This window comes from Amblyomma mixtum, chromosome 1, assembly GCF_055824585.1.
Source record: "Amblyomma mixtum isolate Tamu chromosome 1, ASM5582458v1, whole genome shotgun sequence".
In the NCBI taxonomy this organism is placed as follows: Eukaryota; Metazoa; Arthropoda; class Arachnida; order Ixodida; family Ixodidae; genus Amblyomma; species Amblyomma mixtum.
This window is the reverse complement of record NC_143012.1, coordinates 65,789,677-65,817,467: the sequence shown is the minus strand read 5'-3', so window position 1 is coordinate 65,817,467 and position 27,791 is coordinate 65,789,677. Positions and strand designations below refer to the sequence as shown.

General features: G+C 50.5%; 1 protein-coding gene across 1 annotated transcript; it reads left to right on the top strand.

Annotated features, from left to right (window-relative positions):
- The first annotated feature begins 467 nt into the window (after positions 1 to 467).
- Positions 468 to 27,573, top strand: LOC149366560 (uncharacterized). Its single transcript, XM_089562708.1, has 3 exons — positions 468 to 844; positions 20,328 to 20,549; positions 27,091 to 27,573. Exons 1-3 carry the CDS (start codon positions 611 to 613, stop codon positions 27,277 to 27,279), a joined length of 645 nt encoding a protein of 214 aa, XP_089418834.1. The 5' UTR covers positions 468 to 610; the 3' UTR covers positions 27,280 to 27,573.
- The last annotated feature ends 218 nt before the right edge of the window (positions 27,574 to 27,791 follow it).

The following is a 27,791-nucleotide window of genomic DNA, read 5'->3' as shown; positions in this document are numbered from 1 at the left end:
GGCGAAAGCCTTTAATGCCTCATCGTTGTCGACAGAAGATTGTCAGCAGAGGTGTCAGGCTTTTCGGTTGGTCGGAATGGTTATGACGTCAGAGTCCGCGGATTAGGAGTAATGAGGTCACCCATGGAAATAAAAAATAAGAAAAAATGAAAAGAAGAATTAAAGAAGTTAAAGAAATGAGGAAGAAATGAAAAGCAAAGAAAAACCAGAAAAAATGAAGAATATTATAAACGAAAAAAACATTGAAGAAAAAAAATTAAAAGAATAGAAACAAAAATAAAATAAAATCAAAATCAAAATAAACAAAAAATAAACTACAAAAAGTAAAAAAGAAATAAAGAGATCAATACCAGACTGTACGCCAGGAAAGGCTTTCCCCTTGAAGCACTTTAGGAAGCCAAAGTGCCCACTGAATTTTTTTTGTAATGATAGCAGCTGATTGTACACCATTTTTAGCGTGAGCCGACTGCGCTTAGTTTTTTTTTCTCCCGTATCGCAGGGCATCAATCTCGACTGGAACCGGCCGGGAGACGCATGCAGCTCATTGCCTAGCGGGCTACCGAGATTTCTGCACACCTTTGTTGAGAAGGTCACCAAGAGTTACAAGCTGATGTTCACGGTACCACCGCTGCCCAAGTTCGTGGAATATTACTATTTGACGGATAAGCTTCTTAAGAACTTGCAGTACGTGGTCGTGACGACGCACAAGCTCCGCCGGCCGGCAATGCTCGCATGCACCGGCGAACGGCTCCTGGCAGCGTCAGCCTTCCGCAAGATCAGGGACCAGTACGTGAAATCGAGTGACGACCTCGAGACGCTCCGCAAGTTTGCCTACAGCATTTCGGTGCGTCGTAGCGTAAGCACTCCTAGGATGTACCGCTTCAGTTTCTAGGGATTTGTTCCTGCAGAGTGGTCTCAGGGTCATGCGTATTAAGGCGAAAGCCTTAAATGCCTCATCGTCGTCGACTGAAGGTTGTCAGCAGAGGTGTGACGCTTTTCGGTTGGTCGGAATTTTTATGACGTCAGAGTGCGCGGATTTGAAGTAATGAGGTCACGCCCGAAGTCTTGACGCCCCCTTTTGGAGCAGACAACTAATAAAATAGTTGTCGTCCGCTGCGACAGGGGGCGTAAAGCGTCCGTGGGTGACCACATTGCATATACCTCATTACTGCGAAGCGAGCCATCGATACAACCGAACTCATAGAAGCAGAGAGAGAGTCGTGCTAAAGAAGCAGTAAAAGTCGGCAGTCAAAGTGTGTTGTTGTAATGTGTAGCCAAAGTGTGTAGTAAAATAAAGCACTAGTACAGCACAGTCTAGCGCTCAATGCCAAACAGTGCGCCAGGAAAGGCTTTCGCCTTGCAGCAATTTAGAGAGCCAAAGTGCCTCTTGAACTTTTTTTTTTTTTAAGCGAAGAGACCCATGTTCTTCAAGTTGTGCAGCTGCTCTTGTGTACGGTGTTCTTCAAACGATCGCGCATTTCTCGTTCGGTAGTGAATTCAAGATATTTCTGGCAATGACAAGATTTTCTTATTCTCACTTTGCTGACCAAATTAGGAAGGATTAAAAAATATATTTCCCTAAAATTATGCTAGGCAATAGAGCCGCGTTTAAAAGCAGATATCAAAATGTGCGATGTCAGTGCACATTAAAGAATCCCAGGTGGTCGAAATTTCCGGAGTCCTTCACTACGACGTCTCTCATAGCCTGAGTTGCTTTGGGACGTTAAACCCCATAAACCAAACCAAAATGTTGCCAGCGGCGCAAATTGTTGAAAAAAAGTGAAATTGAAAATTGCTTTTGAGGAAAGGAAATGGGTTGATACCTTTCTCACAAATCTCGGTGGACACCCGAGCCGCGCCGTTAGGGAAGGAATAAAGGAGGGAGTGAAAGAAGAAAGGAAGAAAGAGGTGCCGTAGTGGACGTCTCCGGAAGGAAGGAAGGAAGGAAGGAAGGAAGGAAGGAAGGAAGGAAGGAAGGAAGGAAGGAAGGAAGGAAGGAAGGAAGGAAGGAAGGAAGGAAGGAAGGAAGGAAGGAAGGAAGGAAAAACATTATTTCTACTAATGCTTTTTCTACGGTTTTGGGGCATCTTCAGAGACGTCTAGGTTCTAGGAGCCTTCTCTGTCGAAGTCGTCCGCCTCTAATCAATGGTCGGTTGCCCTCTGTCCACGACTCCGCTGACCACTCCCGCCCGTTGAGCTCGCTGTACCAGACCTTGTTGGTTGTATTTTCGGGACCACGTCCATGTTTTGGCTGGCCCATGTGATGTGATATAGAGTAGGTTTTTCGTCGCACCAGGAACATTTGTCCGCGTATATCGTACGGTGCATTTTGTTTAGTATATTGCCACCTAGCATTGCCAGGTGGCGCATAGCTGCTGACGACGACGAAGAAGGGCTCGCGCCGTGTGGAATCTGTCGCCCTTGCTGCCCCAGCTTGCGTGGCCTTGTCTGTCTTCGCACTTGTTATTAAAGCCCCCCTTCGTCAACAAGTACGTTACAGTTTGGTGGAGGTGCGGGGTAACGAGATGACCACCGGCTGTACGAAGATGCACCACAGAACATGGAGTAAGCACTTTTTTCAGAAGAGTCGCCAATTTATCACTGATAATTTAATAGTCGGCCCCGGTGTCCACTAATGCACTGACTCTGTGACCGTCGAGAAGAACAGGTGTGTCCAAAGAAAGGGGCTGTCTAGGTCGGATGACGGTGCCATCTGTTCACGGTCGGAACGTAGCGGCGGCGACGGAGGTCTTCAGCGCAGCGACTCCCAGCGACCTCGCCCCCGAAGGTCGCCGGTCTCAGTTTTCCCGACGAGGGCTGGGCGAGCGACCCTGTGGTGCTCGCGAGGAGCTGTGGGGGTTCGGGGAAGAGCGCCTCGGAGACGATGAGCGCGGCTGATGCGGCGTGCGGGCTGAAATTCGCTGTTCCGCTAGGAAATCTTCAATGGCAGGGGGCCGATGGCCAAACCGGGGTCTGGGTGAATCGGCTCGAAAGCCCTGCAGACCGAGACGTCGATAAGAGCAGTTACGGTAGAGATGCAAAGCAGAGTGGCCGGTTATCAGTGAAAGCAGAGTGGCCGGTTATCAGGTGTGCGCCAGACATCGGCCTTCCGCAAGGGCGCTCGGCGATCGTCGAAATACTGCACTGGTGGCACTGAGGACCGCGGCTCAGGAGGCGTTACCGGAAACGGTGGTGGCGAAACCGCAGCCGGGCGCCTCGCAATTTCAGCATAGGTGGGGCGGTGGCATTCTCCTGGTAGAGGAGGTGTTTCGACAGCAGGAGCCCTGAACGCCTGTTGCACTTCCTCGCGAACAAGAGCAGAAATCGAACCTAGCGCTGGCTGCGAAGGGCTGCAAAATTTCAGGACCTCTTCACGCACGATGGTGCGAATAAGTTCACGCAGATCGTCAGGGTGGCTCCCGGAGGTAGCAAACGATGCGGTGACAGCAGCAGCATGCACGGGCTGGTCGTAGGTCGCAGAACGTTGTTGCAGCACCTTTTCCATCGTTGTGGCCTCTGTAAGGAATGCAGCAACGGTCGATGGTGGGCTGCGCACGAGGCCTGCGAAAAGCTGCTCTTTGACGCCAGGCATCAAATGCCGGAGTTTCTTGTCTTCCGGCATGGCCGGGTCAGCTCTTCTGAAAAGGCGCGTCATGTCCTCGACGTACATCTGGACACTTTCGTTCGGCAGCTGGATGCGAGATTGTAGTGCACGCTCAGCTCGTTCACGACCACGGTGTTCACGACGATCAGCACTTGTGTAGGCCTCCAGGAGCCGACGACGGAACTCATGCCACGAGATTAAAACGTCCTCTCGGTTCTCAAACCAGGTGCGAGCACCATCCTCGAGGCTGAAGTAAACGTTCCGGAGTTTGGCTGCGTGGTCCCATTGGTTAAACGCAGCTACGCGCTCAAAATGAAGGAGCCAGTCCTCCACATCCTCAAGAAGTTCCCCACGGAACGTCTTGGGAATCCGCGGAGTCTGCAGGGTGTAGTGAGATGGCGCGGCAGCGGCAGTTTGCAGAGGAGAAGGAGCGGCTGTCTCCATGGCGCCGCTCTCTACTAGTCCTACCTCCGAAGGCAGTCCCTGGATCCTCCGACTGAAGCGGTGTACCGGGGTGTCGAGTGGTACAGGGCTGGCGCGACGGCTGCCTGGAGGGGTCTCTTGCATGGGCTCACGGGTACCCCGCACCTCCACCAACACCGCCCTGCAGGAAACTACGCGCTTTACACCGTTCCGCCTTGTGTACGGACGTGAAGTTCAGAGCATGCTTGATGCCATGCTCCCGTGCCCATAAAATGACCAACTCGACCCAGACGCCCAACAATTTGCCCAACGTGCTGAAGAAGCCCGTCAGCTGGCCCGCGTGCACATCGGGCAACAGCAGAGCACCGACGCGCGCCGTTACAACCTTCGCCACCGACAGGTTGACTACAAACCCGGTGACCAAGTCTGGGTATGGACTCCTGTCCGTCGCCAAGGCTTGTGCGAGAAACTGCTCTGCCGCTATTTTGGCCCTTACAGAGTGATCCGGCGTGTGAGTGACGTAAACTATGAAGTGGTTCCGGACGGTGTTGCGCAACCCCGACGCCGACAGCCCAGCTCTGACATTGTGCACGTTGTACGGCTTAAACCGTACTATACTCGGTGACGCAGACGTGTTGATGTCTTGGAACGGTTCACTTGCGGAACTTTGCTCGTTTTTTGTTTATTTTTTTTGTTACGTCGACAGCGCTCTTTTTTCATAAGGGGGGGGAATAATGCCACCTAGCATTGCCAGGTGGCGCATAGCTGCTGACGACGACGAAGAAGGGTTCGCGCCGTGTGGAATCTGTCGCCCTTGCTGCCCCAGCTTGCGTGGCCTTGTCTGTCTTCGCACTTGTTATTAAAGCCCCCCTTCGTCAACAAGTACGTTACAATATGTAGGCAGGCTGAGAGTCCGTGAGTATTGTTTGTTAGCGACCGCTCGGTTCTATAGCCCTCCGCCACCGCTAGAGCAACGGTTACTGCCTCGGACTCTGCAGCTGAGCAGCCTCGGAGAGATGCGCTGGTCATCTCGCGTAAAGACGAATCGACCACCGCCGCCACAGCGATTTTGGTGTCTCTTCCTCTCCAAGATGCGTCTGCATACATGGTCGTGGCTTGAGGAGCGTATGTTTTCTCGATATCCGGCCGTTGCTTCTCTTCTGCCTCGATGGAGGTTGGGATCCATATTTTTTGTTATTGGCGCTACCTTGAGGGTCTTGCGAAGCTCGTCAGGGATCGTTTCCGTCCTCGTAATTTCTCCCATCTGCTCGCGGTATCCGAGCCTCTTTAGGAGCGCTCTTCCAGTCGTTGTCTGCAGCAGCTTGTGTTTTTGCGACTGAAGCTGCGCCTCTCGTAGCTCCTCAAAGGTGTTGTTTTGTGGCATGCGTTGTGTTGTGTTGTGGCATGCCATGCCGTCTGTTGGTGATGCGGGTGATCATGCGTGCCACTTGTAGCGTTGTTGCTTTGAGCAGGGTAAAAGTGTGAGTACTGCGCTGGTCGGATTGAACGCACATGCCCAAAATTCTTATTGTTGTCTTTTCCTGTATGGGCATCCCTTCTAGGTAGACGTTGAGTATTAGGTCCTCGTTGGTTGGAACGTTCCGGTTTTGCTTGCCTCTCCAGACTCTCAGCAGGTCTGATTTCTCGGTCGAGCATGCGAGTCCTCTTGCTGCGAGGTATTGCTCTACACAAGAGGCCGCTTGCTGTAGCCTTTCTTCCTTCTCTCCGAGACAGCCCGTGTCTGTCCAGACTGTTATATCGTCAGCATACATGGCATGCCTGATGCCTTCGATGTTCTCTAGTTTTCGAGCTAGGCCTATCATAGCTATGTTGAAGAGTAGGGGTGAGATAACTGACCCTTGGGGTGTTCCCTTGTTTGGAGTGCGAATTTTATCCGATCGAAGGTCTCCTATGCCGATGGTGGCAGTTCGATCGGACAGGAAGGCTTTGACGACGCCGTGGATTCTGCGTGCGCAGTCCAGGTTGTCTAGACCCGTAAGGATCGCTTCGTGGCTGACGTTATTGAATGCCCCCTTGATGTTCAGGGTCATTATGACATTTTCTCCCGTCCGAGGTACGTACGTTACGCAGCACATCTTCTTGTATTTGGAGGAGAACGTCCTGCGTCGAGAGCTTTTTTCTAAAGCCGAACATGGTATTTGGTACACAGTCGTTATCTTCCATGTAATTTTGCAGTCGTAAAGTTACCACCCGTTTGTAAAGCTTGCCAAGGCATGACGTGAGCGATATGGGCCTGAGGTTTTCAATTTTAAACTTTTTGCCAGGTTTAGGTATCATTATTACTTCGGCCTGTTTCCAATCTTCGGGTGGTGGTGAAAAACATTTATGGGAAATTAAGTTTTTTTACAGAAAGGTGATTGGGGTAGGACCCTATTGGCCCTTTCCCCTCACAGCACTGGGTGGAGCCCCTATTCCGGTTCCCCATTGGCAAGCAACGCCGCCCGCGTCCGTTGAACCAAAGCATTTTGGCTCTTTAGGTCCTGACAGCCGAGCAGGGCCGCCTCCCAGTCCTCTCTGGTAGGGTTGGGGTTGAGGGGGGATAGATGGGTTTGATTGACACGCCCAAACCATGTGGAAGGTGTCAGCCACCTCCCCACAGAACTGGTACGCGCCATCAAAGGATGTACTGAAATGTTTAAGCACCGCCGGGCACAGTACACAATCTTCGGGAAGCGTCTCCGCCTCCCAATGTTTGTTGAGGAAGCTGACGAGCTCTTGTATGAGGTCGTCACTCAGGTTGCGGATTCGGTCGTTGTCGATTCTGTCCGCTCCGGCTGCCGTGTTTCTGGTGGTGTTTTTTATGGCCGCGTAAACCTCTTCCATATTTATGGGGTGGTCGAGTTTCTTGTTTTCGCTCTTCGATACGTTCCTTGCTATCGCCGAAACATTTTTCTGGTGCCTTCTACAGTTGGGCGATGTCTGATCCCTCGAAGGAGCGGATGAACCTGCGGATGGCTTTATTGTTTTGTGATTTTATTTTGGTCGGCTCAATTAGTGCTATTAAGAGATTCCAGGTTCTGGCCGTGCCTAGAATTCCCATAAGCGAGTCCCTGAGTTGTTCCGAATTTTGTTTCGCGAGTTCCATCGCGTATTCTGCCTTTCTCGTCAATTCGGCTATCTTTAGTTTTAGTTTCCTGTTATGTTTTTGCTTCCGCCATCTTTTGGTGAGACTGCATCTCGCTTCCCATCGTCTGAGGAGGTGTGCGTCTACTTCGGGCGTTGCTGTCGTTCTCCTTGCACTTTTTGTGCATCGTTCTCCGGAACAATAATTTCGACCACCTGGGGATCTTTAACGTGCACCGACATCGCACAGCACACGGGCGCCTTTGGCGTTTCGCCTCCATCGAAACGCGGCCCCCGCGGTCGGATTTGAAGCAGGGTACGAGCGCTTTGTGAACATTTGAGGAAAGGAAATGGCGCAGTAAATGTCTCACTTCTCGGTGTACAGCTCAACCGCGCCCAAAGAGAAAGGGGGATGGTGAGGTGAAAGAAGATGCGCCTACAAGTGCGCAAGCACTAAAACAAAATTATCTTTGACTTGCCTGCTTGCACAAAGTTTTTTCGGGAACTACTGCACCATAAACACTCTCAATTAAATGTTATCTCAAAACATGCCGAGGGATTTTTGCACCAGAGGGTAGTGATATAGAAGTGACCCTGTAAATAAGAAAAAAAACTAAATACTGATATTATTAATGAACAAAAATTTGTATTTCTATCACAAGCGGGAGGGTCCTCAGTGATCGCTCAAGCAGTGGAAGAAAACCAGTGGCCAATATTATGCTAACAGATAATGTATACTACTTGGACGCCTCCGGTCCTCACCACGGGGGATGGTACACGGTCACGGTAGTTCACAACAGCAACACAGTTAACGGCCTCACCTTCAGAGCCCGCAGTGCAACGCAAGCCGAAGAGGTCGCGATTGCTCTCGCGGCCTGACATTCCGATTCGAAATACATAATCACCCACTCGGGAGGGACCTGTCGGAACGTCGAACAAGGCTGCACTCCCTTCCCAGCCTATGGAATCTGCCAAAATTGCATACGGGATACGGACCCCGCGCACCCTTACCTCATATGGGCCGCTGCTCATCAGGGGTTGGCAGGAAACGAGGCAGCAGACGCAGCCGCCCGCGCGCTCTCTCACCGGGCTGTTTTCTCCTCCTCACCCGATCAGGAACCCGATCCTAATCCGATCTATACCTTCAGAGATGTTAAAAGCTATCATCAAGATAGCCATCGCTTTTACCCTCGCCTATGTAAAGGCCTGAAGAGGGCAATGAGCGGCTCCTTCTCCGACTTTTCACCAGTTCCTATGACCGGCAGCACTGAAACATTCTGACCCCTCCTTTAGCAGCAGCTGCCCGCAACGTAGTGCGGTGTCTTCGGACACCTCTCACATGGTGTGGGCCTGCCCCTCCAACCCGACCATTCCCCCTATCCCCAAACCAACCCAACCCGGGAGGGCGGGGAGGGGATCCTGCTCGGCTGCCACGACTTACAGGCCCAACAAGCCTTAGTCGGGCGCGCCCGGGCGGCGGCCACCGCCACTGGGGTCCTAAACTGTTGACCTCCACCTAGTGCTTGTAAGGATCGGCATACCTCGTGTTCCTTCCAAATAAATGTTCTCGACACCACCACCAGAGGCCGTGCAAGCGTGGGACGCTGCCATAATTGAGGCTGCGGTATGTGACCGCCGTCGCGCGTGAGAAAAGGTCACATGCAAAGGGAACGGAGCGAAGAACTGTGATACATGATGGGCTATGATACAAAGCATGCAAATTCAGTTCAGTTCAGTGCATTTATTTCAGTCATGTACAATGGCTGAAGAGAAAGGAAAAAAAGCCGCGCACGCGGCTTGACAAAGCTCCCATCTCCCGTAGCGGCTTGGCACGGCGATGACAGACAGCAGTAAAACAATAACAAGAGAATGTATGAAATAACAAATATGTACAATATTGTCACGTTGTAGTGACGGCAGTCCAGTGGTCAGGAAGACACCAGCCAGTCTTGGAAACGAAGCTCTTTATTTGGGCTGACTTGCGCCCGCAAAATAACTGAATCACTCGGCAGCGGCGTAAGCAACAAGCGTGCTCGTCGGTCGTCGAACTACGAATGTCCGCCGCTCGCGGCATCGCTCAATTTAAAGCCGGCAAGGAAACTTCCAGATAACAGGTCAAGATCATCTACGGTAATCTGGAAAAACCTAGATGCAGCCTTTCATGGCTGCGAACAATCGAGATTAGTCTGGTCGCTTCTCGCGCCACGAACAAAAGTGATAACGACCCTTTCCTGCTGCCTTGAGCGTGAACGAACACACACTGGGCGCATTTGTTTTTCAGTCCCGGACTGTCCGGGACTACTTGCGGACTCGAGTCCGGTATTTGTTTTTCTCGGGCAGCCCGAAAGCTCCGCCCACCTGCTTGCATCGCCATAGCAACGCGTTCGTTTTTAGCCTATGGCAGTCCGCGGGCTGCTTGGGGCTGCTGAGAAGGCAGCAGACGATAGCTGCGCGCCGCGCTGGCAGCCATATTAAGTTAGACTCCGTGTGCATTTTGAGTGCTTTTCGTGTCCCTGGAGGTCGATATCATGCGTTAAACCTTCACATGAGCTCCGTAGCTCCTCTCTGAGCCATCGCAAGACTTTTTGTTCTTGCATCTTCGTTTGTTTTCTTGAAATCCACCGCACACGGACGCGCGTTCGGAGCTGCGAGCGCGTATTGTTTGCTCGTGTCGTCAAGAGGTTCTTGTTCGCTTGTTTTGCCACATGCTGTCTGTACGCTTACCTGAAAGCATCGCAGGTGAACCACTCGTATACTGGAGCAGCTATAGAGCTTGTCGTCAACATTTTTGCGGAGGCTTTCGTCTATCCGCCTTCCCGCAACGAGTTGGGCTACTTTGTGCGAACTTCGCCGCAAGCAGTAGCGGCGAGCATACCTCCGAAGCTGAGTTCTGTAATGCACCTACGCTAAGCTGACAGTACAGTCTTTAAATCGACTCAGTATCATGATCGAGCGCACGGCGTTGCTTCGGCGTTGCTTCGGCGTCGTAGTGGCCGTGGCTTGCATCGTCTGCTAGCAGATGACGGCGTCCTTGTACGGTAACAGAGGGGGAGCCCGACTCTGGCGCCGTGTTCGAAAGGAGCCTATGGCAAGTAGGTCATGTGACCATGACGCTTTTCCTGTCCGAGCGGAAGCCGAGACCTGCCAGCAAGTAGTCCGGGACTGGAAAAACAAATGCGGCCACTGCAATGATAGATGGCATTACCCCCCTTCCAAAGAAGCATCGTCTCGATGCTTTAAAATGAAAATAAACACGGACAATGAAAACTTCCAGTCCTTTAGAGTTCATAATATGGCTTCAGGCGTACGACATGTACGACTTCCGGGCGTGTGCGGCGTCGCTGAGATGCTGTCGTGCCGTCGGGGATGACTTCGTAGTCGAGGTCCCCGATGCGACGGAGAACCTTGTACGGGCCAAAGTAGCGTCGCAGCAACTTTTCACTCAATCCACGGCGGCGAACTGGCGTCCATATCCAAACACGATCACCTGGCTTGTAATGCGTGTCTCGTCGGCGCAGATTGTAGCGTCGGGCATCGGTGTGCTGCTGGTCTTGAATGCGAAGCCGCGCAAGTCTTCGGGCTTCCTCGGCGCGATGAAGGTGGGCGGCGACGTCGAGGTTGTCTTCGTCAGAAACGTGCGGGAGCATTGCGTCGAGTATTGTCGTGGGCTTCCTGCCGTATACCAGCTGGAATGGGGTAAACCTGGTTGTCTCCTGGACGGCAGTATTGTACGCGAAGATCACGTAGGGCAGAATGGAGTCCCACGTCTTGTGTTCGGCGTCGATGTACATGGAAAGCATGTCTGCGATGGTCTTGTTCAGACGCTCTGAGTCCGTTGGTTTGTGGATGATAGGCAGTTGTCCTCCGATGGCTTGTCTGGCTGTAGTTTAAAATGGCTTGCGTCAGCTCCACTGTAAATGCTGTTCCTCTGTCTGTGATGAGCACTTCGGGTGCGCCGTGTCGGAGGAGAATTTGTTCGACAAAAAATTTTGCAACCTCTGTTGGGGTACCACTAGGCATCGCTTTTGCTTCGGCGTAGCGGGTCATGTAGTCGGTGGCCACAATGATCCACTTGTTACCTGATGAAGAAGTCGGAAAGGGGCCGAGGAGGTCCATCCCGATTTGCTGAAAGGGCTTAGTTGGCGGTGGTATGGGGTTCAGGAGTCCGGATGGTCTAGTCGGAGGTGTTTTGCGTCGCTGACACTCACGGCACGTTTTCACGTAATGGGAAACGTCGGTAGCTAGCCGCGGCCAATAGTACTTCTCCTGGATGCGGTGCAACGTGCGAGCAATCCCGAGATGCCCTGCAGTCGGCTCATCATGACATGCCTGCATAATTTCTTGTCTGAGATTTCTGGGCACGACAAGAAGATGCACTGTCCTGTTGGGCGCGAAGTTCTTCTTCAGAAGCACATTATTGTGAAGGACGAAGGACGACAGTTGGCGCTTGAACCCCCGGGGAGGCGATGAGTTCTTGCCTTTCAAATAATCAACTAGGCTTTGCAACTCAGGATCCGAGCGCTGCTGCTGCGCGAAACTGCTGGCGCTTACCGGTCCTAAGAAAGCGTCGTCGTCTTCCTCTTCCGGTGCTGCGTCTACGGGGGCTCGCGATAGGCAGTCTGCATCGGAATGCTTGCGGCCAGATTTGTAGACTATAGTTATGTCAAATTCTTGAAGACGCAGGCTCCAACGAGCAAGGCGGCCGGAGGGATCTTTCAAGTTGGCCAACCAGCACAGAGCATGGTGATCGCTCACAACCTTGAATGGTCGTCCGTATAGGTAGGGGCGAAATTTCGACGTGGCCCAAATAATGGCGAGGCATTCTTTCTCTGTCGTCGAATAGTTGGCTTCGGCTTTCGACAGTGAACGGCTAGCGTACGCGATAACTTTCTCCTGTCTGCCATTTTTCTGAACGAGGACCGCTCCTAAGCCCACCCCGCTTGCATCGGTATGAACTTCGGTTTCGGCGTTTTCATCAAAATGCCCGAGCACAGGAGGGGACTGTAAGCGGCGCTTCAGCTCGTTGAAAGCTTCCTCTTGCGGCCTTTCCCATTTAAAAGGCACGTCAGCCTTGGTAAGTTGGGTCAAAGGTTCAGCGATGCGCGAAAAGTTCTTGACGAATCGCCGGTAATAAGCGCACAATCCAAGGAATCTGCGTATAGCCTTCTTGTCATTAGGCTGCGGAAACTCTGCGATCGCAGCCGTCTTCTTGGGGTCTGGGCGAACTCCATCCTTGCTTACGACGTGACCAAGGAACAGCAGCTCCTCGTAGGCGAAGTGGCACTTCTCTGGTTTCAGTGTCAGGCCTGAAGACTTGATCGTTTCCAGCACTATCTGAAGCCTTCTGAGGTGGTCTTCAAAGCTCGAGGAGAAGACAACAACGTCATCTAAGTAGACTAGGCAAATCTGCCACTTCAAGCCTGCGAGCACCGTATCCATTACTCGCTGGAACGTCGCTGGGGCAGAGCAGAGGCCGAATGGCATCACCTTGAACTCGAAGAGTCCGTCTGGCGTGATTAACGCAGTCTTCTCGCGATCTCTTTCGTCGACTTCAATTTGCCAGTAGCCGCTCTTCAGGTCCATCGATGAGAAGTACTTAGCGTTGCACAACCGGTCCAGTGTATCGTCGATGCGGGGGAGGGGGTAGACATCCTTCTTCGTAATGTTGTTCAGGCGGCGGTAATCGACGCAAAAGCGAAGGGTGCCGTCTTTCTTTTTCACTAGGACGACCGGTGCTGCCCAGGGGCTCCTCGATGGCTGCATGACGTCGTCACGAAGCATTTCCTCAGCTTGCTTGCGGATAGCTTGGCGTTCTAGCGGCGATACGCGGTAGGGGCTCTGTCGCAGTGGTCGTGCGTGTTCGTCTGTGACAATGCGATGCTTGGCAAGCCGGGTTCGTCGCACATTCGATGCTGATGAGAAGCAATCGGTGTACCTTTGAAGAAGGCTGCGTATTTGGTCTTGTCTGCTCCGGGGTAATGCCGGGTTGACGTCGAACGTGGGTTGATGGCCTTGTTCAGATAGTTCTGCGGGTTGGTCGGGTAGGGCAAATACGTCTCTGATGTCTGCCAGCTCGTCGAGGAAAGCGATCGTCGTACCTTTGTTTAGATGCCGGTATTCTTCGGTGAAGTTGGTTAGCAACACCTGGGCTTGGCCATTTCGGATTTCGGCGACTCCCCTCGCGACGCCCAATCCTCGATCTAGGAGTAACTGGGTGTTCCCCTCGATGACTCCTTCGGCATTTTCGATTTCTCCAGTACCTATGCAGGCGAGGACACTTGATCGGGGCGGCACGCTCAATGCTTCGTCGAGGACGTTTAAGGCAACGTTGAGTCGCGCTCGTCGTAACAGGTATGGCTTTTTCCGTGGAAAGCTTGATCTACTTAGATCGAAGGTCGATGATCGCCCGATGTTCGTTCAGGAAGTCCATTCCCAAAATCACGTCTCTCGAGCATTGCTGTAGGATCAGGAAGGTTGTCGCATAGGTTCTCCCATTTACAGTAACTCTCGCGGTGCTGCGTCCTGACGGCGTAATCAGGTTGCCACCTTCGGTGCGGATCAGCGGGCCATCCCAGGTTGTTGTTACCTTCCTGAGTCGGACAGCGAGTGGGCCACTCATGACAGAGTAGTCAGCTCCCATGTCCACCAAGGCAGTAACCGCGTAACCGTCGACCGTAACTTCAAGGTCACTTGTTCGCGTTCTCGTATTGTACGTTGTCTTCGGTGTCCGATCTCGGCTTCGTCGAGTAGTGAGGCTGCGGTGGGCGTACTGCGACGTTACTTCACTGGGCAGCGGTAAAAGCTTCAAGTCTGGCCACGTCGTCGGTGTCGTCGTCGTCGGTGTTGTCGTCGTCGGTGTTGTCGTCGGCGGTGTTGTCGTCGTCGGTGTTGTCGTCGTAGTTGAGCCATGGTCTTGAGTACTCGTCGATGGAGGATCTTTGTCATTGCGCTTAGAAGCAACCTCACCTCCAGAGGCTGCTTTATTTAGTTTAACCTTCTGGGGCTGGGGGAGCGTCCACGCACGGCGTAACCTCGGCTAGGAGAAACAAAGCGCGGGGACGATGGCGACGGGGAACGTGATAGGCGGCTCGGCGATGAGTATTCTTCCCGACGCAAAAACTCCTCGATTTCGGCTGATCGCTGGCCGGGTCGGGGTCGTGGAGCGTCGAAAGAGAACCCTCGGATGCCCAGTCTTCTGTATGGGCAGTGCCGGAGGACGTGACCGGCTTCGCCACAGTGGAAGCATAGTGGGCGGCGCTGGTCGGGAGTTCTCCACTCGTCGCATTTCCTCGGCTGCGCGCGTCGCTCGTAGAACGGGCGGGTTGGGGCGAGTGGGCGGCGGTCCAACGCAGCTGGCTGAGGGTGATAGGGGCTTGGGTCCCGTCGTCGAGGTGCAGGACGGCGCACAGATGCGGCGTAAGTCATGGCTGGGGGTTGCAGAGGCTGCGTGGGTGTCGGCGTCACACCCAAGGCCTGTTGAACCTCTTCCCGCACGACGTCAGTAAGCGATGAAAGCTGCGGCTGCGTTCCCGTTGGCAGCAATCGGCGGAGCTCCTCTCGCACAACCTCGCGCAGGTTATCGTTGTTAGCGGTGTCCAGGCAGCTTGCTGGGAAGGCGCGCTGCTGGCGGTCATACTGGCGGGCTCGGGCGTCAAGAGTTTTCTCCATTGTGGATGCCTCTTCTACGAATTCCGCGACGGTTTTCGGTGGGTTGCGGACGAGGCCGGCGAAGAGCTGCTCTTTAGCTCCTCGCATGAGCAGCTTTACTTTTTCTTCTTCCTTCATGTTTGCGTCGGTACGCCGGAAGAGACGCTTCATTTCCTCAGTGTACACAGCAACGGTCTCGTTTGGGTGTTGTATGCGAGACTGTAGCAGCTGCTGGGCTCTCTCCTTTCGCACGACGTTCGTGAAGGTCTTTAAAAGCTGCTCCTTGAAGGTTTCCCAGTTCGTGAGGTTAGCTTCCTCATTCTCAAACCAGACTTTTGCTGGTCCCTCCAAGGCGAAGAACACGTACCTAAGTTTCGTGGCATCGTCCCAGTTGTTGAAGATAGCCACACGGTCGAACTGCTCCAGCCATTCTTCGGAGTCGGCGCCAGGCGAAGCGTCGAAGGTTGGTGGCACCCGGGGCTGCTGAAGGATGATTGGAGTCACTGTCTGGGGCAAGCTCATGGTAGACGTTGCTGCTGGCTTTCGCTTCCGGGTAGGGTCCGGCAGATTCCCGAACTCTGGTGCGTCCCCTTGCAGGTGTCGGCTAGCGCGGTGGACTGGACTCAGGTCCTGCGGTTGATGACTCAGAGGGCTGGGGTCACGGCTTGTAGGGGGTGTCCGGAACATGGAAGGCTACCCAGCACCTCCACCAGATGTCACGTTGTAGTGACGGCAGTCCAGTGGTCAGGAAGACACCAGCCAGTCTTGGAAACGAAGCTCTTTATTTGGGCTGACTTGCGCCCGCAAAATAACTGAATCACTCGGCGGCGGCGTAAGCAACAAGCGTGCTCGTCGGTCGTCGAACTACGAATGTCCGCCGCTCGCGGCATCGCTCAATTTAAAGCCGGCAAGGAAACTTCCAGATAACAGGTCAAGATCATCTACGGTAATCTGGAAAAACCTAGATGCAGCCTTTCATGGCTGCGAACAATCGAGATTAGTCTGGTCGCTTCTCGCGCCACGAACAAAAGTGATAACGACCCTTTCCTGCTGCCTTGAGCGTGAACGAACACACACTGCAATGATAGGTGGCAATATCTTCATAACAGATCGCCAGAATAGTCTCGGTACTGTTACACACACGCAAATGATAGTTTAATCACAGCACATGGACACTTAGTTTATTTTACAGTTGGATATGATTCATTCTTTTGTAAGAACATATTTCTGACAGCGTTATATGAAACGGAAAGAATGGATTGATTAGTGAAAGCGTTACTATTAAGGAAAGATGGCAACACATACCTGAGAGTTTGAAAACCGTAATTTGTGCGTGGACAAGGTACATACCAATATTCGTAGTGTCTTGTGTTGTGAACAGCGGTATTTTCCCGTAGATTCGCAAGGTCAGCAAAAAATGTGGTGTCATTATGTACCTGAGATTTGTACTGCTGAATTACACGGTACTGATGAATAACCCTTGCATCCATAATGCGGTATTTTGCAAACAGAGCACTCGTATGTGCTAAGTAAGTATGTGGCACCCGCAATTGCTCTGACTGCATTTTTTTGTAATGTCAAAACCTTCTGAATATTAGTTTGCGTCGTTGTACCCCAGACCAAGTGGCAATATTTAACATGAGAGTCAAAGAGGGCATGGTAAATAACAAGTTTTGTCCTAGTAGGTATCATGCACTTTAACCTTCTGAGTATGCCGACAACGCGAGCTAGCTTACTCTCCATTTGCTCGATGTGGTAGTCCCATAGCATAAATTCATTGAAGTGAACGCCAAGTGTTTTTACAACATTAGTTATTTCTATCATATTACCACCCAATACTAAATCTGTATGTACAGCCCATTCGACATTTTTAGCTCTAAAAAATATCGCCTTTGTTTTCCGTGTGTTTATTAGTAGGGAATTTTTTTCAGACCATGAGTTAAGTTTGCCCAACACGCTGTTAGCCTTTTCTACTATATCATTCGCGTTGGTGCCAGACAGAAACAAAGTAGTGTCGTCAGCGTAAATTACGTATTCTGTTTCGGAGTCGATCTGTACTAAGTCATTAATATATACATTAAATAATAAGGGACCAAGGATACTTCCTTGAGGTACACCATGCTTTATTTTATTATAAGTAGAGCGATGATTATCTATAGAAACGTACTGATATCGGTCAGTTAAATAGCTGGTGATAAGAGATAGTGCCTTGTTCCGGACACCGTATGCAGAAAGTTTAAGAAGAGTTTCGTGATGAATCCTATCGAAGGCTTTGGAGAAGTCTATGTATATTCCAAGGGTTGTTTGTTTACATTCAATGTTATTTAAGATTATTTCTTTTTGCTTCAGGAGAGCCATTTCAGTAGAGGACTTAGGTCTAAATCCAAACTGTCTTGGAGTTATCACGTTGTATTTTTCAAGAAAATTGGAAAGTCGTAAATGTATTGTTTTTTCCAAGCCCTTAGAAAAAATAGGCAATATAGACACTGGTCTATAATTACCAAGATCGTTTTTCGAACCACCTTTATAAAGAACAACTACTTTTGCTATTTTCATGTCCGAAGGGAAAATGCCGGTAGTCAAAGACAAGTTATAAATATAAGTTAAAATTGGGCAGATAATGTCCAAGACGTACATAACAGGTTTCATTTTCAGTCCAAAAGCATCTTCACTGTTTATATTGTTCATGCCTTTATATATATTAAGCACCTCATTTTCGTCACAACATATTATAAAGATACTGTTACTTGTATGATCCGTAATGTAATCCAATGCCATACTATTGTGTTCACTATCAACAAGTCCACTGAAATAGCTATTAAACTTGTTTGCGAGTGCGAGTCCGCTATAACTAATGCCTTCCATTGTAATACTTTCAATTGTATTTGTAGAGTTAGGGCTCAAGACTCGATTTAACCTATTCCAAACTTTCTTTTGATCGGTCAAGCCAGCGAACATGTTAAGGTGATATGCATTCCTCGCTTTTCTTAAAAATTTCAGGTTGTTTCTGTACCTCTTGAATGTTGCCCACGATTCTGGACTGCGACTTTGTAAGAACTTCTGATAGAGGGAATTTTTCCTGGCAATCATTCGAAGAATATGCGAGGTAATCCAGGGTTTACGAGCTCGTTTTGGTTTCTTTACATCTTTGTACGGAAACCTGTTACGATATATAGAAGCGAATATCTTCAGAAAACAACTAAACGCTATGTCAGCAGTCAATGCAGCAAAAACTGGTTCCCAATTGACGTTCATTATTTTGCGTCGAAATGTTTCTAACGTAGTTGAGGTGATCTGCTGTATTTTTAAATTTGTTAGTTTACAGTTTGATTTTAATACAGGCACACTATTACATACGATGTAAACAGGCAGGTGGTCACTAATAGCATAATTAATAACCCCGGTTGAGAGCACATTTGTTGCGTTATTTGTAATCAGCAAATCAAGAAGTGTTGCTGTAGTGGGTGTTATGCGTGTAGGCAATGCCACAACGTTTACAAGACAATATGATTCCATTAGTAATGATAGTCGTGACCTTCTGGGTGTATTTTCATGCATATCGACATTGAAATCACCACCTATATATACAGTGTAATTATATTCAGTGGCAAATTGAAAAACATGCTCCATATAGTGAAAAAAGTTCTCAACACAACCATTCGGGGGGCGATACACAACAGTGAAGAGGTTCTTATTGCTACAAACTGAGAGCACCTCATAATCAGGTGTAACCGAAGTAATCTCATCAACCCTTTCACACTGAACACTATCAAGCACAAACAAAGAAACGCCTCCGCCTCTTCTGCTTGTTCTGTTTAGGAAGTAAGACTGATAGTTGAGCAGCTCAGGACAATCAACTTTGTCTTTGACCCATGTCTCAGTAAGCATTACCACAGAGAACATGAATTTAAACTGTTCAAGGAATGCACGTAAAATGTCATGTTTATCACGAACAGACTGAATATTCAAACATAGCACTGAAAAATGGTTAGTCTGGCCCTGAACCTCATTGTTAATATCATTAGGAGAGAGGTAAATATCACCCATATAGAAGGAACTAATTACAACCAAGAGCAGTGACTCACTGCAACAACTTCCTCAAATCGTCATCGCATCGAATCACGTGTGCCAGTTCCCCGTTCGCCTTTCGTACAAGCACTTTGTTGTTCCGGTGCCAGGCATACTTGTAGGCATTCGCATCAGCCCATTTCTTCGCAGAATCGAGAAGCGTTCTGTTCAACCGAGTCAGGTTTTCTACGATTGAGACCTCAGAGTCAGACGTTCTGAGTGATTTGCCTTTCAAAAACCATTGATCTCTGAGCTTCTGGGAAGTGAAACGAACTAGCACACCTGGAACTTTGCCTTGTTTCGCGGGAAGCCTGTGTACAGCATCTACATCGCCTTCGCACAGCTCAGGAAGCTCAATTGAGTGGGCCACATCATTCACTTTATTCATTCATCATTCACATTCATTATATGCTACGTTATGACATGCTATACAACAGGTGTATCTTACCGGTACTCACCTATGGGGCAGAAACGTGGAGGCTAACAAAGAGGGTTCAGCTTAAGGTAAGGACAACGCTGCGAGCTATGGAGAGAAAAATGATAGGTGTAACGTTAAAAGATCGGAAGCGAGTGGAGTGGGTGAGGGAACAAACGCGGGTTAATGACATAGGTGTAACGTTAAAGATCGGAAGCGGGTGGAGTGGGTGAGGGAACAAACGCGAGTTAATGATATCCTAGTTGAAATCAAGAGGAAGAAGTGGGCTTGGGCAGGGCATGCAATGCGAAGGCAAGATAACCGCTGGTCCTTAAGGGTAACGGAGTGGATTCCAAGAGAAGGCAAGCGTAGAGGGGGCGGCAGAAAATTAGGTGGGCGGATGAGATTGAGAAATTTGCGGGAATATGGTGGCCGCGGCTGGCGAAGGACAGGGTTAATTGGAGAGACATAGGAGAGGCCTTTGCCCTGTAGTGGGTGTAGTCAGGCTGATGACGATGATGGTGATGACGGGTGTCCAGGGTCAACAAGTTGGGAGGCTCTAATAGGCCTCAAAATAAAGCACCCTTATTAATAAACCGTCCAGTACAATCCTACGGCGAAGGATACACGGACACTATAGCTGGGAACTAGAACGCCTGGTATAAGTAATAAATATTGCTATATTAGTACCATTAAGAGGGTGATGGTTTATGGTTTATGGGGTTTGAACGTCCCAAAGCGATGCAGTCTATGCGGGACGCCGTAGTGAAGGGTGCCGGAAATTTCGACCACCTGGGATTCGTGCACTCACATCGCACAGTACAACGGGCCTCTAGAATTTCGTCTCTCTCGAAATTCGACCGCCGCGGCCGGGATCGAACCCGCATGTTTCGGGTCAGCAGCCGAGCGCCATAACTGAGCTACAGCGGTGGAGCATTCAGAGTGTGATCAGCAGCGAAGGTCTCAATACTTGTCAAAATTATTATGTCTAACATTTAGTGCGCTGCTTAGTCGGATAAAAAAGATCTTATGTGCGGCTCTTCTATGCACGCGTGATTGAACTTTTTGAGAATTATTCGCTTCCAGGTGGGCGCCGACATCTACCATCTGGAGCACGAGACGGAAGTGCAATACCTAGCGCCCACTGTGCGCATCTCCTCGGTCTTCAACGGGAGAGAAATTATGTGGGGCAAAACAAGCTACAAGGACGTGTGTGAGCTGTTGACCGAAGATCACGATGCCGATGAAGAGTGCCGGGTGGTGAAGGGCCGGAGCATCTACACCCGAAAAGATGGCGCTATTCAGGAGGTGGGTGATGCTGACAGTGCATGCGTTTAACCCTCGCCATCGCGTATTTTGCCCAGTTTCAGTTTTCTATTATGCGCTTGTTAGAATGACGTGCTTAAAAAAATTGGCAGGGGTTTAACGGAGTTAAACAGAGTAGAAGTGCGAATGCATGCGCTCATTCTTCAATTGGAAGGGATACTTAAACTCCGCCTTAATGGTATGACGCGGGAGCTTAAATGGGTTGATTGCCATATATGCAGAATTGGTCATTCTCCTACTTGACGTTCATAGAAAGCTGAGAGTCCTCATACAACTCCAGGCGCAGTAGTGCAGCGGTTAGGCGTTCCGCTGTCATTCTTTAATTTGCTCGTTTCGATCCAGGCCCCGGCGTCCTTTTAAGGAGAAATTCTAGAGGCCCGTGTACTGTGCGATGTTGCGATGTCAGCGCACGTTAAAAAACTCCAGGTGGTCGAAATTACCCGAGCCCTTCACTACGGCGTCTCACATAGCCTGAGTCGCTTCAGGACGTTAAACCCCATAAACCAAACCTAACCACACATTTTTAAATTTGTTTATGTATACTTGTTAGAAAGGCGTGCTTGTATACCTGAAGCCAGGCTATAGCAAACGGTAATGGCGGCCGACACACGATAGTGCGGCCCATAGATCGTCGTGTACCAGGTCAACTGTGCGTTACATTGCCATATTAGTTGGCGTTATAGACAGCATGTACGCACTAGTCTTGTTCAGTCGTTCGGTTAGTCGACTGCTCTGCGGGCAGTATGATGTGGATCTGTGGAAGCTCGTGCTGCTGTTCTGAAAACTGTGGTCGACGAGTTGAGCTGTAAACACCGTCGTGCGAAGGGGTGCCGTGCCGCAAGACGATGTTTCGCATGAAAACGTCATTAACTTCGCAAGCTGTGCCGTGAGAAGTTGCGCCGCAGGGGAATCTGCAACATGCAGGTGACAGTGAGTTGCGACACCCCACCACGGTCTCCCGACCATCCGCAGGGACATCCCCGCAGCGAGATTTTGGTGGGCACACAGGGCTCACCAAACCCACACTTAGCAGTGTGTGGTAGCGTAGTTCGCCTGGAAGAGGGGATCCTTGTGGTTGAGCAGAAGCCGAGTGTTGGGACCTTTACGGCCCATCGGCGGAGGCAACGCACCCAATTTTACCTCCACTTCCCGTAAACGGCACTTGTGGCCTTGCTCGATTGGGGAATCGGCAGTCTCCTTTCCTGCCCTCCTCTCCACCTTTCACTTTCCTATCTTCTTTCTTTTAACTACCCTACTTCTCCCCCTCTGTTTTCTCTTTCCTTTCATCCTGGCGGCTGTGGTTAATCTTGTGTGGCGGACTGGCCTGCGTTACGCCATGTTGGGTTATAGTTAGGGTGGGCAAGGACTGCTTCCAAGTTCCTGTCCCTGTCCGCTCGTTGGGTGGGTGGCTTGCACCCAGGCTGAACAGTATATATATTTTATGGCTCTTCCCTTCCCTAAACATGATCGTCCTTCGCATTAACAGGGCGAACCGAAGTCACAGCTGAATTTTTCCGGTGAGGATAAGAAGCATTCCTAATGTACCATGTCCTTTATAGTGAAGAAGCAGAAAAAAATTTAACGAACAACGTTCCTTCCTTCGTCTCTAAATGTATAACTGATGCCTGAGGTAAGAGAAACCGCTGGTCCTTAAGGGTGAGGGAGGGGAGTCCAAGAGAAGGCAAGCGTAGCAGGGGGCAGCAGAAAGTTAGATGAGCGGATGGGATTAGGAATTTGCGGCGACATGGTGGGCGCAGCTGGCAAAGGGCATGGTTAATTGGAGGGACATGGAAGAGGCCTTTGCCCTGCAGTGGGCGTAGTCAGGCTGATGATGATGAATCCAGGAAAAAAAACTATCAAAGATACGCAGTAGTGTCATACTAGCAGAGCTTAAAGACACTGTGCAATACTCCCAACCTTTTGTCCATTGGATATATCTCTGTCTGTCACTGCACACCGATCCCTGAACACCATCCGTGGTGTGATTTATTAAACAGATTTCGTCCACCGGATAGATCATGAGATTCTGGAAGGCCTCAGGGAGCAAAATCACATAAATTTACATCGGAACAATATCAGGAAGGAAGACAAAGAAATCCCAACAAAACATCTAGTCCTGACATACAAGTTGAGAGCACTCCCGGAGTGCATAGGAGCAGGCCAGTTGAAAGTAAATATCCGTCATTACATCCCAAATCCACGAAGGTGTTCAGAGGTAAAAGGTATGATCATATATCACAAAGCTGCCGCGGGCACAAAACTCGCGCTAAATGCGCCTCAAAAGTGCGTGCTTCCGAAAACTGTGAAGGTGCAGCACTTCGTTGCAGAATCTGTGAAGGTGATTACCCCGCCTCTTCAAGGTCATGTCCCTCATGGAAGAACGAGAAAGAGATTAAAACGATCAAGTCAAAACAGAGTATCACTTTTAAGGAGCGCGACGACTCTTCAATGCATAGAATACTTTCAACTATTCTGCAAAAACAAACTTCGCCGATGTGGTGCGCACCATACAGCACTCCGGCACCTGTCCAGTCCACTTTCACCAAGCCTATTATGGCAGTGCCATCCAAGCCGCAGCCACGAACATCGATTTCCAGGAATTTCTCTAGTGGTGTCCTCTTACGAATGTGAGGTCGGGGCAGGTGTCGATGCTGACGCTATTTCCTATTGGAAAATTACCTATTGGAAAATTACCTATTGGAAAATTTAGGCAGCGACCACTACATACTCAAGACGCAAGTAACCTCAGACAGGCTGAGACGCCAGTTGGGCGCGGCAAAAATAACGGACTGGAATGCGTTCCGCGAAGCATGCGACAGCAACCTTACCGAGAATGGCATACAGTCGTTAGAGGAATGGGGAAGCATGCTAAGGGATACGCAAGACAAGTACACCAAAACCATAAACCGAACAGCGGAAACACCCGAGGTGGACGGTCGGCTGCTCAAGCTTTGGGATGCTAGGCGCAGTCTCACCAGGAGATGGAAAAAACAAAAACATAACAGGAAACTCAAGCTTAAAATCGCCGAAATTACAGCGAAAGCAGAGGAATACGCCACACAGCTGGCAAAACAAAATTGGCAACAATTCAGCGATTCCCTTAGTGGGACGCTAAGCACGACACGGACTTGGCGTATCCTTAGAGCGCTCCTCGATCCAACAAAGACAAAAGCTGAAAACAATAAATCCATATACCGGTTCATTCACCAGTTCGAGGGCACTGACTCGGAACTCCTCGACAGATTGCGCGCCAAATGCTTTGGCAGCACGAACCCGCCGACCTATACAGGGGAGTACCGGGGAGACGATAACGCTAATCTGGACAGACCCATCACACGAGAAGAGGTCTACGCGGCCATGCGAAACACCACCAGAAATACGGCCGCGGGAGCGGATAAAATAAACAACGCACTCATCCGCAACCTCAGCGATGCGCTGGTCGCTGAACTGACAGACTTCCTAAACAAACATTGGGAAGCTGAAACTGTCCCCGAGGAGTGGAAACATGCTGAAGTGGTGATGATACCCAAGCCAGGCAAGAAACTGCAGATAGAAAACCTCAGGCCGATCTCGCTTACGTCATGCCTGGGAAAACTATACGAGCGAGTGGTAACGCAGAGACTTCAAAACTACATGGAAGACAACGAACTGATCCCTCACAGCATGTTCGGCTTTAGAGCAAAATTATCAGCTCAAGACGTACTCCTCCAATTATATGAAGGTGTACTTCGGAACGTTCCTCGGGACGGAGAAAACGTGATAATGGCCCTAGACATCAAAGGGGCTTTTGACAATGTGAGCCACGAAGCAATCCTTACGGGCCTGGACAACCTGAACTGCGGGCGCAGGATTCACAGCTTCGTCAAAGCATTTCTATCCAACAGAACTGCAACCATCGGTATAGGAGAACTTCGGTCCGAGAAGTTTCGAACGCCTAACAAGGGAACACCTCAAGGGTCGGTCATTTCACCCACGCTATTCAACGTGGCCATGATCGGACTGGCGAAGCAACTAAAAGAAATTGACGATATCCACCATGCCATTTATGCCGACGACATCACAATATGGACTAACACTGGCTCACTCGGCGAGAAAGAGGATAGGCTACAAGAAGCGGCCACCTGCGTTGAAAAATATGTCAAAGCAAGAGGGCTAGCATGCTCGACCGAAAAATCTGAGCTCTTACGGGTTTGGAGAGGAAAACGGAACCGAACAGTCCCTACCAGTAAAGAACTTCGACTACAAGTTTACCTCGAAGGAGAACCAATACCAGAGAAGACACTCATACGGGTACTAGGGATGTGGATACAGTCAAATCAACGCTGTACTCACACCCTTGCGCTATTAAAGGCATCTACACTTCAAGTGGCCCGCATGATTACGCGCATCTCACACAGACGTCATGGCATGCGCGAAGAAGACACACTCAAGCTGGTCAGGAGCCTAGTGGTCAGCCGGGCGACATACAGTCTCCCCTACTACAATCATATCAAAAGTGAAATACAACAGGCGGACGCGATTTTACGCAAAGCGTATAAAACCGCGCTTCGGCTACCCCATAACACCTCAACTGAAAAGCTCTTAGCCTTGGGACTGCACAACACGTTCGAGGAATTACGGGAAGCGCAGCATGTTGCCCAAATGCGCAGACTACAGCAGACCTCCACAGGCAGAGTTCTTTTAAAGAAACTGGGCTACACCGAACAAATTCGAGAAATATTGAGAACTAAAACGATCCCCGATGAGTACCGCAGCACGCTCAGGGTGGCACCAATACCAAGAAACATGGACCCGAACCTCCACAAAAACCGAAGAGAGGCAAGGGCCGACCGCTTACAGAAAACACACGCATCCCAGGATACAACAGTGTATGTCGACGCTGCCACATATGCCATGACTAGGGGACAAGGCACCAACAACGCAGTGGCAACTGTAGTCAACTCGGAATTACACGAGATTACCAGCGCCTCCCTGCAAGACTGCACGATAGCTGAGGCTGAAGAAGCGGCCGTCGCTCTAGCGGCAGCGGAGGGCTATCGGACTGGGCGGTCACTGACAATTCTTACTGATTCACAAGCAGCCTGCCGCAACTATCTTTGCGGCAGAGTAGGTCACAGAGCGCTCCGCATACTCCGCTCTGTAGACTGCAAGACGCAACAAACACATGCAAAACCACACAAGCCGATCAAACATAAGATCATCTGGGTACCGGGGCACACGGGGGTGGCAGGAAACCAAGAGGCAGACAGGATAGCTCGAGGATATACTAACTACCGAGCATCCAACGTCAACGACCTTGAGGAATCCCTGTCAGTACCTCAGGAATACTCGGCCATACTCAACAACTACAAAGGCAGCAGGATGCGGTACCCACCACCGCACAAATCTTTAAACAAAGAAGAGGCTGTCACATGGAGACAACTGCAAACGGGGTCATATCCAAATCTAAACACACTAAGTAAAATTCACCCCACACTTTACGCACACAATTGTCCGTGGTGCCATGAAAAACCTACACTGTATCACATCACATGGGCATGTCAAAAAGTCGACATCGTCCCAGTCATACAAAACCCAAGTGTGGAGCAATGGGAGGGTCTGCTCTCCAGCGACTGCCGCGATGACCAGATCGGTTTGATACGGCGAGCTCAGCTGACGGCAGCATCCAGCGGAGCCCTGGAATAGGGGCAACCGACCGTTGCGGATGGACTCATCTGACCACATAAAAAAAAGCACTTGTGCTAGAGCCAAATAAAGTTATCCTATCCTATCCTATCTAGTGGTGTGCCTAATCCTACACGCAGCTCTTCGTTTCTTCACTCCTGAGAATTTCTTACAGGCGCCCAAGGTTGTAATTTCGTTTATTGTGTAACGACCATGAAAGGGGCCTTTGGAAAATAATTACTGAAGGTTTAACTCTTCTAAACCTATTTATACAAAGCGAAAGCTGGCGATATCCGCGGGGTGGTCAGTGGTCGCTTAATGACGACATTGCAAGGTCCTCTGCGTAACTTTCCGAGATGGCCCAGCTTCGCTCGGTTCCATGGAAGCACGCACTGCTTAGGCGAGCGGTGCGCTCCTCTTTAAACCGCCGTCAAGCGCGCCATGAGTCACGTGGACTCAAAGCGGGAGAGCGCATGCGCGGCGGCGAAACCAAACCACAGCGGCGAGTGACGTGGCTAGTCACATGGTCGAGCGTGCGCAACTCCGGAGCGGATGGAGGTCACTGAAGGTCAAAACGACGGGGTCGGCGAAACTCGCGGAACGTGGTGTAGCAAAGCTTTCGCTTTGAAATACGTAGCAAGTGCCTCGTACCCTCTGTGACAGGCTGCTCAGCGCTGCACGATGTTTAGGCTTAACGCCAGGGTAGTATCAGAGGAAAGTAAGGTATTCAGGAATTCACACCTTAACTACGGTCGAAACGTGTGGTCGGAGATCTCTACGTTTGTTCTTGATGGAGAGACACGCTTTTTCGCTCAATGTTTCTGCAAGCTGTCTTTGATGGACTGCTCTGTGGTTGCAGGCAGCAGCTCTGGCGGGACCTCACGAGCTGAAGCATCGCATGCAGAGGTCGTACGATGACGGTATGGGCGAGACACCCGTGGCGGTGTTCGACGTCTTCCTGGACGACGATCCCCGCAGGGTGTGCACGGATACAGACATGGAGGCGCCGCTGCTCCAGACCATCGCTGAGACGGGGCCTGGGGAATGACTGTAATCCCGCTAGTGCAGCTCTCCCCGGTGACGAAACCTGGAACTGACGTGCCCCCCCCCCCCCGGCAGTGGACGTGGATTTTTTTTTTAAGCTGTCACGTGGACAGTAGCTATGGTGCACTATGACCTAGGATACTGATTCTGAGTATTGTTCGGGACCATTGGCATCCTTATCCTTCCGGGGCTACAAGCTACGGAGGCCACCTGTATAGTAGCTTCTCGCTGTAAAAAGCAAAGCGAGACGCACGTTTAGCACCTACCAATGCAGTGTGCAGGTGCGGCCAGAATAATACCCCAGAAAACCAAAAACCTCTCAGAGACGTCTAGCTAGACGTCTGTGAGAGGTTTTTGGTTTGCTGGAACGGAGCATGCGAAAGGCGGCCAAGCCAGCGGAAACTATATCTAAGCGCCACCTATCAGCACAACAAAGACAGCCCTGGCTATCCGCGCGCAGCGAGAGTGCCTGCCGCCGAGCCCCCCTCTTTGCTGCAACCGTGGCGTTATATCACT

Coding starts and splice junctions, on each gene's coding strand:
- LOC149366560 (XM_089562708.1), top strand. CDS start 611: ATGTTCACGGTACCACCGCTGCCCAAGTTCGTGGAATATTACTATTTG. Junction 845..20,327: donor AGTTTGCCTACAGCATTTCG/GTGCGTCGTAGC, acceptor ATTCGCTTCCAG/GTGGGCGCCGACATCTACCA. Junction 20,550..27,090: donor AAGATGGCGCTATTCAGGAG/GTGGGTGATGCT, acceptor CTGTGGTTGCAG/GCAGCAGCTCTGGCGGGACC.